At 43.4% G+C, this 13,170-nt stretch overlaps 1 protein-coding gene and 1 long non-coding RNA gene across 2 annotated transcripts; both read left to right on the top strand.

Moving 5' to 3' along the window:
• The first annotated feature begins 4,641 nt into the window (after positions 1 to 4,641).
• Positions 4,642 to 8,919, top strand: LOC311600279. Its single transcript, XR_014780194.1, has 3 exons — positions 4,642 to 4,717; positions 6,056 to 6,113; positions 8,900 to 8,919. It is a non-coding gene; the product is annotated as an uncharacterized lncRNA (long non-coding RNA).
• Positions 8,920 to 10,014: 1,095 nt separating this feature from the next.
• Positions 10,015 to 12,919, top strand: LOC311599675 (PRAME family member 12-like; the record flags this gene model as incomplete). Its single annotated transcript, XM_084785687.1, has 3 exons — positions 10,015 to 10,391; positions 10,855 to 11,445; positions 12,352 to 12,919. Exons 1-3 carry the CDS (start codon positions 10,063 to 10,065, stop codon positions 12,917 to 12,919), a joined length of 1,488 nt encoding a protein of 495 aa, XP_084641813.1. The 5' UTR covers positions 10,015 to 10,062.
• Between the last annotated feature and the right edge of the window lie 251 nt (positions 12,920 to 13,170).

Here is a 13,170-nt window from a genome sequence, read left to right as displayed (position 1 = left end):
GCATGGGGAAGGCTTAACTCTCCATATGATTAAACAAAGAGTCAAATAAATGACTGGGGAATGTGACTGAATTTTAGAAGGCATGGTCAGTGGGAACAGACACCACTAAGGAAGAGCTTCTGTTAAGACCTTTGGAAATCTTTTTGAGGGGAATGGTGTTGATTTTTTGATGTTTTTGTCTGTTGATAGAGAAGGGATTTCACTATTGGCTTGGCGGTCCTGGAGTACCCTTAAAAATCCATGGTGCCCAGTGTCCTTATCCATGAGGCTACTATCCATTCATTGTTTTGTTTTTAAGAGAAGGAATACTGGGGCTAGAACAAGGGGTGAGAGGTTAGGAGCATTGACTCTTCTCACAACAGTCCTGAGTTCAATCCCCACCAACCACATGATTGCTCATAACCATCTATAATGGGGTATGGTGGCCGCTTTTGGTATAATGGCTGCATGCAAGGAGAATACAGTATAAATAATTTTTAAAAAGGGTGGTGGATTTCTCTGTGTTGTCTTGCCTAATCTGGACTTCTCTTTTAGATAGGCGGTCCTGAACTCACAGAGATCTACCTTCTCTGCATCTCAGATTACTGGGATCACAGGTGAGCACCACCACACCAGGCTGACATTTAAAATATAATTTTACTTCATTTCCCTAACATAGACTACCTTGAAATACACCTTATGGATTAGACTGACCTAGAATCCTCCTGTTTTTTGTTCCAACAAGCTGGGGTTTTAGGTTCTTCTATGCTGTGTGGTTGTCTATGCATTGTTCTGAATCACTTGCAGTTGCTAGTCATAGTGGGAAAAATAACAAAACGCCAAGTCTCCTCCTCACTGGCAGGGCCATGGTGAGTTGGCAAAACCGCGGGCTCTCTAATTAGACCCATTCAAGTTTGGAAGTTTAGACAATTCTACTCAAGACTGCTCTGCAGCCAGTAATACCATAGGCAAAAATATAAACAAAAATCATATGAATGTTCAGTGTTTGGTTTGTTAGTTTGTTTTTTTCCTTGTTTTTTTTTTCCTTCAATTTCCTTTCTTCCTCTGGACCTGAATTCGACATGTTTAATCTTTCTTCTCGAAGCCTCGGGACACTTAGCTTCTCAACCAGACTCAGGTTCGCCAAGATCTTCCTGAGATCTCCCTGCCTCTAGCGGCTTTTAGCTTGGTTTAAGGAACTGCGCCACAACGCTCAACTCTCGACCCATTTTTATCTAACTATATCCACCAATGAACCTGGATAAGAAGAACAGGAGGGCAGAGCCCGGTAACCTTGCATAGGCCTTTAATCTCAGCACTCAGGAGGCAAAGGCAGGCACATTGATGTGAGGTCTATGTATACTTGCTCTACAAACACGAGTCCAGGATAGCCAAGAGTACCCATAGAAAACCTGTCTCACGAGGCATCAGGGGAACCAAAAAAGAAAGACAAATAACATTAAAGAAGCGAACCGAAGGGTGAATCAAGACTGAACTGGTTTGTGTACTCTGAATAAAATTCTCTTGCTTCTTTCATAGATCTACATGAGCCTCTATATATTGTTTTCCTCAGGCCGGGTTTCTTTTTATAGCTCTGGCTGTCTTGGGAGTTACTTTCCAGAGCTGCCTGGCCCTGAGTTAACTGTGTAGCAGCCTGCCTCTGCAGTCCAATTGCTGGTACAATAGTTGTGTGTCACCACCACACCCATCAGAATCTTGGCTTTCTAGTTTATCGGTTTTAATACCAATCAACCTAGTGTAGGACAATTTCAAATTTTAGCAGAGTTGGGTTGGGTGGAGACTCATTGGACCAATCAGATAGGATCTTCTGAATGGGAGGCAGGGCTACACGAGGAGGGGCAAGGTGGAAGGGGTATAAAAGGCTCATAGGAGATTTAGTAAAACATCAGATTCCCTGAGCTTGGAGTTCCTGCCTGACCCTGCTGAGAACAGTAACCTTGTCAACAGTGTTCTTACCGGGTAAGTCACTGCTTAAATCAGGAGGCTTCTAGAATGCTGGGCTAGCCTTATCACCACCAAGCAACACTCCATTTCCAATTTAGAAATGTTCTTAGTTAGTTAGTTTGTTTGTGTGTTTGTTTTGTTTTTCGAGACAGACTCTCTCTGTGTTAGCCTTGGCTGTCCTGGCCTCACTGTGTAGCCCTGGTTGGCATTGCACTCTCAGTGATTGCCCTGTCTCTGCCTCCAGAGTGCTAGGAATAAAGGCGTGTGCCAGCACGATCAGCCCAATTTAAAATTTTCACTGTGTGTATAATTTGGTGTTTAAGAGAACCGGTCATTACCAGGGAGTGTTGATGTTTGTTTCTTTGTTCTCTTGAGATTTAAGAGACCGAGTCTCAACTAAACAAGGCTGGCCTTGAGCTCTACATTCTCTGGCTCTGGCCAGGCTTCTAGGCTCACTCTGAAAGATGATCCAGGATCTTTGTTCTAATTTAATCCCTTTGCAGTATCTTGAATAATGTTACACAGATTATGGCTTTGTAGGTGTATGAACTGAATTTTTCTCTTAAATGTAGACCACAAACAGTGCTTGGGTTGGCTTCATGCACGGAAGCCACGAGTCCAGCCTGGTGTGAACCAAGGCGCTAGGAATGGGGGGTTGCTTCAGACTGTCTATTTTGCTACTTCCATCTGAGACATGTGTGTGTGTTTGTGCAAAGTAGGACAAAATTATCTGACAGCAGCCACACCTTTAATCTCAAAGTAAAGTAAGTAATGTACTGAGCAAAAGAAGATCACATTCCAGGGTAGACTGGGCTGCATGGGGAAGGCTTAACTCTCCATATGATTAAACAAAGAGTCAAATAAATGACTGGGGAATGTGACTGAATTTTAGAAGGCATGGTCAGTGGGAACAGACACCACTAAGGAAGAGCTTCTGTTAAGACCTTTGGAAATCTTTTTGAGGGGAATGGTGTTGATTTTTTGATGTTTTTGTCTGTTGATAGAGAAGGGATTTCACTATTGGCTTGGCGGTCCTGGAGTACCCTTAAAAATCCATGGTGCCCAGTGTCCTTATCCATGAGGCTACTATCCATTCATTGTTTTGTTTTTAAGAGAAGGAATACTGGGGCTAGAACAAGGGGTGAGAGGTTAGGAGCATTGACTCTTCTCACAACAGTCCTGAGTTCAATCCCCACCAACCACATGATTGCTCATAACCATCTATAATGGGGTATGGTGGCCGCTTTTGGTATAATGGCTGCATGCAAGGAGAATACAGTATAAATAATTTTTAAAAAGGGTGGTGGATTTCTCTGTGTTGTCTTGCCTAATCTGGACTTCTCTTTTAGATAGGCGGTCCTGAACTCACAGAGATCTACCTTCTCTGCATCTCAGATTACTGGGATCACAGGTGAGCACCACCACACCAGGCTGACATTTAAAATATAATTTTACTTCATTTCCCTAACATAGACTACCTTGAAATACACCTTATGGATTAGACTGACCTAGAATCCTCCTGTTTTTTGTTCCAACAAGCTGGGGTTTTAGGTTCTTCTATGCTGTGTGGTTGTCTATGCATTGTTCTGAATCACTTGCAGTTGCTAGTCATAGTGGGAAAAATAACAAAACGCCAAGTCTCCTCCTCACTGGCAGGGCCATGGTGAGTTGGCAAAACCGCGGGCTCTCTAATTAGACCCATTCAAGTTTGGAAGTTTAGACAATTCTACTCAAGACTGCTCTGCAGCCAGTAATACCATAGGCAAAAATATAAACAAAAATCATATGAATGTTCAGTGTTTGGTTTGTTAGTTTGTTTTTTTCCTTGTTTTTTTTTCCTTCAATTTCCTTTCTTCCTCTGGACCTGAATTCGACATGTTTAATCTTTCTTCTCGAAGCCTCGGGACACTTAGCTTCTCAACCAGACTCAGGTTCGCCAAGATCTTCCTGAGATCTCCCTGCCTCTAGCGGCTTTTAGCTTGGTTTAAGGAACTGTGCCACAACGCTCAACTCTCGACCCATTTTTATCTAACTATATCCACCAATGAACCTGGATAAGAAGAACAGGAGGGCAGAGCCCGGTAACCTTGCATAGGCCTTTAATCTCAGCACTCAGGAGGCAAAGGCAGGCACATTGATGTGAGGTCTATGTATACTTGCTCTACAAACACGAGTCCAGGATAGCCAAGAGTACCCATAGAAAACCTGTCTCACGAGGCATCAGGGGAACCAAAAAAGAAAGACAAATAACATTAAAGAAGCGAACCGAAGGGTGAATCAAGACTGAACTGGTTTGTGTACTCTGAATAAAATTCTCTTGCTTCTTTCATAGATCTACATGAGCCTCTATATATTGTTTTCCTCAGGCCGGGTTTCTTTTTATAGCTCTGGCTGTCTTGGGAGTTACTTTCCAGAGCTGCCTGGCCCTGAGTTAACTGTGTAGCAGCCTGCCTCTGCAGTCCAATTGCTGGTACAATAGTTGTGTGTCACCACCACACCCATCAGAATCTTGGCTTTCTAGTTTATCGGTTTTAATACCAATCAACCTAGTGTAGGACAATTTCAAATTTTAGCAGAGTTGGGTTGGGTGGAGACTCATTGGACCAATCAGATAGGATCTTCTGAATGGGAGGCAGGGCTACACGAGGAGGGGCAAGGTGGAAGGGGTATAAAAGGCTCATAGGAGATTTAGTAAAACATCAGATTCCCTGAGCTTGGAGTTCCTGCCTGACCCTGCTGAGAACAGTAACCTTGTCAACAGTGTTCTTACCGGGTAAGTCACTGCTTAAATCAGGAGGCTTCTAGAATGCTGGGCTAGCCTTATCACCACCAAGCAACACTCCATTTCCAATTTAGAAATGTTCTTAGTTAGTTAGTTTGTTTGTGTGTTTGTTTTGTTTTTCGAGACAGACTCTCTCTGTGTTAGCCTTGGCTGTCCTGGCCTCACTGTGTAGCCCTGGTTGGCATTGCACTCTCAGTGATTGCCCTGTCTCTGCCTCCAGAGTGCTAGGAATAAAGGCGTGTGCCAGCACGATCAGCCCAATTTAAAATTTTCACTGTGTGTATAATTTGGTGTTTAAGAGAACCGGTCATTACCAGGGAGTGTTGATGTTTGTTTCTTTGTTCTCTTGAGATTTAAGAGACCGAGTCTCAACTAAACAAGGCTGGCCTTGAGCTCTACATTCTCTGGCTCTGGCCAGGCTTCTAGGCTCACTCTGAAAGATGATCCAGGATCTTTGTTCTAATTTAATCCCTTTACAGTATCTTCATTAATGTTACACAGATTATGGCTTTGTAGGTGTATGAACTGAATTTTTCTCTTAAATGTAGACCACAAACAGTGCTTGGGTTGGCTTCATGCACGGAAGCCACGAGTCCAGCCTGGTGTGAACCAAGGCGCTAGGAATGGGGGGTTGCTTCAGACTGTCTATTTTGCTACTTCCATCTGAGACATGTGTGTGTGTTTGTGCAAAGTAGGACACAATTATCTGACAGCAGCCACACCTTTAATCTCAAAGTAAAGTAAGTAATGTACTGAGCAAAAGAAGATCACATTCCAGGGTAGACTGGGCTGCATGGGGAAGGCTTAACTCTCCATATGATTAAACAAAGAGTCAAATAAATGACTGGGGAATGTGACTGAATTTTAGAAGGCATGGTCAGTGGGAACAGACACCACTAAGGAAGAGCTTCTGTTAAGACCTTTGGAAATCTTTTTGAGGGGAATGGTGTTGATTTTTTGATGTTTTTGTCTGTTGATAGAGAAGGGATTTCACTATTGGCTTGGCGGTCCTGGAGTACCCTTAAAAATCCATGGTGCCCAGTGTCCTTATCCATGAGGCTACTATCCATTCATTGTTTTGTTTTTAAGAGAAGGAATACTGGGGCTAGAACAAGGGGTGAGAGGTTAGGAGCATTGACTCTTCTCACAACAGTCCTGAGTTCAATCCCCACCAACCACATGATTGCTCATAACCATCTATAATGGGGTATGGTGGCCGCTTTTGGTATAATGGCTGCATGCAAGGAGAATACAGTATAAATAATTTTTAAAAAGGGTGGTGGATTTCTCTGTGTTGTCTTGCCTAATCTGGACTTCTCTTTTAGATAGGCGGTCCTGAACTCACAGAGATCTACCTTCTCTGCATCTCAGATTACTGGGATCACAGGTGAGCACCACCACACCAGGCTGACATTTAAAATATAATTTTACTTCATTTCCCTAACATAGACTACCTTGAAATACACCTTATGGATTAGACTGACCTAGAATCCTCCTGTTTTTTGTTCCAACAAGCTGGGGTTTTAGGTTCTTCTATGCTGTGTGGTTGTCTATGCATTGTTCTGAATCACTTGCAGTTGCTAGTCATAGTGGGAAAAATAACAAAACGCCAAGTCTCCTCCTCACTGGCAGGGCCATGGTGAGTTGGCAAAACCGCGGGCTCTCTAATTAGACCCATTCAAGTTTGGAAGTTTAGACAATTCTACTCAAGACTGCTCTGCAGCCAGTAATACCATAGGCAAAAATATAAACAAAAATCATATGAATGTTCAGTGTTTGGTTTGTTAGTTTGTTTTTTTCCTTGTTTTTTTTTCCTTCAATTTCCGTTCTTCCTCTGGACCTGAATTTGACATGTTTAATCTTTCTTCTCGAAGCCTCGGGACACTTAGCTTCTCAACCAGACTCAGGTTTCGCCAAGAACTTCCTGATATCTCCCTGCCTCTAGCGGCTTTTAGCTTGGTTTAAGGAACTGCGCCACAACGCTCAACTCTCGACCCATTTTTATCTAACTATATCCACCAATGAACCTGGATAAGAAGAACAGGAGGGCAGAGCCCGGTAACCTTGCATAGGCCTTTAATCTCAGCACTCAGGAGGCAAAGGCAGGCACATTGATGTGAGGTCTATGTATACTTGCTCTACAAACACAAGTCCAGGATAGCCAAGAGTACCCATAGAAAACCTGTCTCATGAGGCATCAGGGGAACCAAAAAAGAAAGACAAATAACATTAAAGAAGCGAACCGAAGGGTGAATCAAGACTGAACTGGTTTGTGTACTCTGAATAAAATTCTCTTGCTTCTTTCATAGATCTACATGAGCCTCTATATATTGTTTTCCTCAGGCCGGGTTTCTTTTTATAGCTCTGGCTGTCTTGGGAGTTACTTTCCAGAGCTGGCTAGCCTTGAGTTAACTGTGTAGCGGCCTGCCTCTGCATTCCAAGTGGCTGGTACAATAGTTGTGTGTCACCACCACACCCATCAGAATCTTGACTTTCCAGTTCATCGGTTTTAATACCAATCAACCTAGTGTAGGACAATTTCAAATTTTAGCAGAGTTGGGTTGGGTGGAGACTCATTGGACCAATCAGATAGGATCTTCTGGATGGGAGGCAGGGCTACACGAGGAGGGGCAAGGTGGAAGGGGTATAAAAGGCTCATAGGAGATTTAGTAAAACATCAGATTCCCTGAGCTTGGAGTTTCTGCCTGACCCTGCTGAGAACAGTAACCTTGTCAACAGTGTTCTTACCGGGTAAGTCACTGCTTAAATCAGGAGGCTTCTAGAATGCTGGGCTAGCCTTATCACCACCAAGCAACACTCCATTTCCAATTTAGAAATGTTCTTAGTTAGTTAGTTTGTTTGTGTGTGTGTTTATTTTGTTTTTTGAGACAGACTCTCTCTGTGTTAGCCTTGGCTGTCCTGGCCTCACTGTGTAGCCCTGGTTGGCATTGAAGTCTCAGTGATTGCCCTGTCTCTGCCTCCAGTGTACTATGAATAAAGGCATGTGCCACCACAATCAGCCCAATTTAAAAATTTCAGTGTGTGCATAATTTGATTTTGAAGAGAACTGGTCATTTCCTAGGAATGTTGATGTTTGTTTCTTTGTTCTCTTGAGATTCAAGAGATAGGATTTCAACTAAGCAAGGCCAACATTGAACTCTAGTAACTTTTGCTCTGCGGAGGCTACTAGGCTCACTCTGAAATATGAGCTAGGATCTTTGTTCTAATTTAATCCCTTTGCAGTATCTTAAATTATGTTTCACAGATTATGTTTTTATAGCTGTATGTACTGAATTTTTCTCTAAAATGTTGTGTAAAAGAGTGCTAGAGATGGATTCATGCACAGAATCCCCAGGTCCTGGCAGGTGAGAACCACGGCGCTGGGAATGTGGTTGCTTCATGCTGTCTATTTTACTACTACCATCTGAGACTTGTGTGTGTGTGAGTGTGTGTGTGAGAGTGTGAGAGTGTGTGTGTGTGTGTGTGTGTGTGTGTGTGTGTGTGTGTGTGTGTGCAAAATAGGACCCAATTATCTCACAGCAGCCAAAGTCTGAAACTCAAAGTAATGTTCTGAGCAAAAGATCACACTCCAGGGTAGACTGGGCAGTGTGGGGAAGGTTTAACTCTACATATTACTAAATAAACAGTGAAATAGATGACCTGGGAATGTGACTGAATGTCAGACGGCATGTGCAGTGGGAACAAACTTCACTAAGTGAGAACTTCAATGAAGATCTTTGAAAATATTTTTGAGGGGAATGTTGGTGATTTTGTGGGTGAGTGTGTGTGTGTGTGTGTGTGTGTGTGTGTGTGTGTGTGTATTTGGTTGTTGATAGAGAAGGGGTTTCTCTGTTGCCTTGGCTGTCCTGGAATAACTTTAAAACCCATAGTGGCTAGTGTTCTTATCCATGAGTCTACTCTACAATCATTGTTTTGTTTTTTAACAGAAAGTATTTTGGAGCCAGTGCCATGGGTCAGAGGTTAGGAGCATTGACTCTTCTTACAGAAGTCTGGAGTTCAATGCCAATCAACCACATGATGCCTGATACCCATCTATAATGGGGTCTGGTGCTCTATTCTGGTATTTAGACACATGTGCAAGTACATTGTAAGTAATAATAAAGGGAATCCTCTGTGTTGTGTTGGCTTATCTGGACTCCTGTTATAGATCAGGCTGTCCTGAACTCACAGAGGTCTACATTTTCTGCATCCCAGATTGCTGGGATCACAGACCTTCAGCACCAAACCAGACTGACAGTTAAAATATTATTTTATTTGTATCCCTAACCTGACATACAACATATTGATTAGACTAACCTAGAATCCTCCTTTATCTTGATCCAAAAACCTAGAATTTCAGGTTCTTGCTATGCTGTGTGGCATCTATGCAGTGTTGTATGAAGCACCTGCATTTGCCATTCCTTGTCGGTGGGAACAGACAATCTCAAGGATCCTATTTAGAGGCAGGAACATGTTGAGTTGCCACAAGCACTTGTTATCTAGTGTGATTCCTTCACCTTTGCAAGCATAGACAATTCTACTCCAGACCTCTTTGCAGGTAATACCATGTGTAAAAGTGTAAATAAAAACTTAAGAATATTGATGAAGAGTTTTCTCACTTCTTTTTTCCCTTGATCACATCAACAGGGGGGATTCTCTTCCTTGTAGCTTCTGGACACTTGGATTCTCATCTAAGACACACTTTTTGCAGGTGCTCTCATTTCATAACTGGGTTTTCAGATGCTTTTGAGAAAGTTGCATGTCTCTCTGACATTTTCATTTCACCCATGGTCTAAGTGTGTAGCCAGGTGGCTATGAATTTGTGGAGCTTTTACAGCATTCTTCAAATTAATAAAATGTAACCCAGTGCCCCTTCACTGGGCTCCAAGGGCACAAAGGATGGTGCATGTTGTCAGGTGTCTCACATATTCTCCTTGGTCCTTCCCAGGATGGTTCGACTGAAAGGACAAAGCATGATAAGTGTATGATTGTCATGTCATGTCACAGTGTGCATTCTTGAGGGCCTGGAAATTTGTTCAGTATCTTTTCCTGTAACAAGAAGAGTCTGGTAAAACTGTATGTTTCTGATAACCCTTCTGACCAGGCATGAGATCCAGAGGAGCAGGGCTGGGTACCTGGTAGGAACATGGGCATTTTTGTGCCTATGTACTGGCTTACAAGAGAACCAATATGATGAGAGTTATGAATGTTTGGCTTTGGGATCACCAGACTGGATGATTGGACAGTCTGATGTATAGATGGAGTCTAACACTCTAGTTCCTGTGATATTGACAAAGAAGAATTTCCAGATCTTAGCCTGAAACTGTGTCTCCTAAATGCTTCAACAGGTCCCTCTGTCAGAATATCTATCCATTAGGATGAGCATGTACAACCCTCCCACACTCGTGAGGTTGGCCATGCAGTGCCTCCTGAGGAATGATGCCTTTTCCATCTCTGCTCTCAAGTACCTGCCCATTGAACTCTTCCCTCCACTGTTCAAGCTGGCCTTCCATGGCAGACACACAAAGATATTGAAGACAATGGTGGCAGCCTGGCCTTTTCCTTGCCTTCCTGTGGGGGTACTGATGAAGACCCCTGAAGTGGAGACCTTGCAAGCTGTGCTGGATGGCATAGACATTCTGTTGATGCAGAAGACTCATCCCAGGTAAGCAAGGCCCAAGGAGGCTAGAAGGGAAATCACTGGGCTAGTGGTAAGAAACAGGTGAGGTCAGGAGGGAAAGGGGTCAAACTGTACAGAGGATGGTGATGTCCTTGGCTTGGAGGTCTGTGGAACTATTACTCTAGTTGAGAGCTGTTATAAATGACAGTCAGCAATAGAGGACACCTTAGACCAGATGTAGCCCTAGTAGGAGAAGCTTTTCCCTGACTCTCCTATAGACACTAGATGTGGAAATGACAAGTCCAGACACATTCCATGTGTAAAAGACAAGTCCACAGACATTGAATGGAGGCATGCAGGACATGCCTCCAGATGTAGCTCAGGCAAAGAGTGCTTTCCTGGCCTGTGTGGGGTTCTACATTGGAACTGACATTAGAAAAGTGGGGTACAAGCTGCCTCCATGTTGGTCCTGGTTTACATTGTGCAACTCTTTCTTATCCCCTCACAGAAGGTGCAAGCTTCAGGTGCTTGACTTACGGAATGTGCACCAGGATTTCTGGGATGTGTGGGCTGGAGAAGAGGATGGATCCTACTCAGCAGAGACTGTGAGGGAGAAGCAAGTAGCAAATCGCATTCATAGATATGCCCGGAGGCAACGTTTGAAGGTGGTTACTGACCTCAGCCTCTACTTGCAGCTGAAAGAACACCAAATGTACTTGTTGCAGTGGGCCCAGCAGAGAAAGGGCTCTGTACATCTACACTGTCTGAAAATGAAGATATGTGCTTTTCCTGTGGAAATCATCAGGGATGTCTTGGACATTTTCAAGCCACACTACATTGAGGAATTGGAACTATATACAAACCAGGTCCTGTCCTTCATGGGTCACTTTGCACCTTTCCTTGGCCAGATGATTAATCTCCGTAAATTCCATTTAAGTCACATCTACTTGAACTCACACTGGGTTGTAAATACATTGGCAGACAGAGAGAAGAATTATGCCTCCACGTTCTTTGCTCAGTTCTCCAAATTGAACTGTCTCCAGCATCTCTCCATGAGTGGGATCTACCTTTCCACTGACGATGTAAAACAGTTTTGCAGGTAAGGAATGATGGTGAGCCCTTTCTGCTACATCAGCAAAATTTTCCCTCTACCCTTAGCATTAGTGTGCACCTCTGGGGTGGCAGCCACAGTGGATTCTACAGCTTGTGAGTCATGAAAGTATCTCAGTGTGCATTGTTTCCTTCTGAACTGAGGGCATTTGTTCAGGTCCCATTCATTAAGCAGAGTTTGAGCTGGAGTAGGAAATGCAGAGAACTGCATGGCAAGTATATCAACTACAACGATGGATCAGATGCAGTGAGTGTCCTTTGGATATTCCACTTTGGGATCTTGTCTAAGATTATAGAAGGGAATAGGCTAGGGACCTAAGCTGGAGAAGGCCCACAGCTGTGGTACCTAGTCGAGTTCTCTACACAAATGTCTGTGATCAGAAACCAGTTTGTTCCTCTGCTGATGCCTCTCAGCCTCTAATTTCCTTTTAGAGAAGAATGATTTGAATAGAGGGTAGGACTTAATAGATGGGAACTGATGACTTTGGGGTGCAGTTTCATCTGATTTAAGGTGGAGAACTGAAATCAGGGACATTGGTTGTCCTAGATAGCAAAGATAAGGATGAAATGTGTTGAACATATGCCACGAGGTTGTCAGAACCTTTCTGTGATAATCCTTTCTGGGTATGGTCCCCTGGCATGATGTAGAACGCTCTAGTCCTCTGTCTGACCGAGTAAGGATAGGTGGTTGCATATCTATGTTCTGAGACCATCCCACCTGATAGTGCTATGCCTCAGGGATAGTGATATGAGCACACACCTTCAGTCTGTACCTCGGTGATGACAGTCAGTGTAAATGTAGATAGACTTGGCATATGTGGTTCCCCCTTCAGTGTCAACCTTAGTAATATCCTCTAACAACATAAGTCAGAATTAATTTTTGATCTTTCCCTAGATACCTGAAGACTCCATTGGAATCCTTGACTATTACTCGCTGCCATCTCTCAGAGTCAGTCTTGAAACACTTGTCAGTGAGTCAGAGCCTCCGTCAACTGAAACAGCTGAATCTCAGTGAAAGAGTGTTAACCAGGTTACATCCCACAGGTCTCCAACTTCTCCTAAAGAGTGTAGCGGATACTTTGAAGACCCTGGAGTTACAGCACAGCAACCTGAATAACTCTCACCTCAGAGTCCTCCTGCCTGCCCTGAGCCAGTGCTCCCAGCTCACCAGGGTCAATTTCTATGACAATAACTTCTCCATGGCTGCACTGAAGGACCTTCTTTACTGCATGGCCAATCTAAACAAGCTGACTGTAGAGCTCTACCCTGCCCCTCTAGAGTGCTATGATCAGCTGCATTATATCCTTGTGAACAAAATTTCCCAATTGTGTCCTGAGCTTCTGGAAATAATTGTGGTCAAAAGGCAGCCGAAGACAATCACATTTGCTACAGTCATATGCCTTGAATGTTGTCAGCGCTGTGTCTATGACTTGAAGACCAAACTATGTCAGTGTTGGCAGTAAACACTAGAATCTTGCTTCTGAATGCTCAAATGTCAAAGTCAAGTGGGAAAACATTCATCAAAGAGTTGCAGATCATGTGGCTTAAGACACAGTTTGGTGCATTGGAATCAAAATGCTGTTTGACACACTCAGTACACGGAAGCTGTCATGATATGAAGAGTAGTGGAACAATGGGGACAGGTGTCCTGTGGATTCAGAAAGATAATTCTGCACTTCTAAATGTACCTCTAATAGGACAGTTTCACCAGTGG

Source organism: Acomys minous, assembly GCF_964271855.1.
Source record: "Acomys minous genome assembly, chromosome: 6".
Classification (NCBI taxonomy): Eukaryota; Metazoa; Chordata; class Mammalia; order Rodentia; family Muridae; genus Acomys; species Acomys minous.
This window is presented reverse-complemented; position numbering and strand designations above follow the sequence as displayed.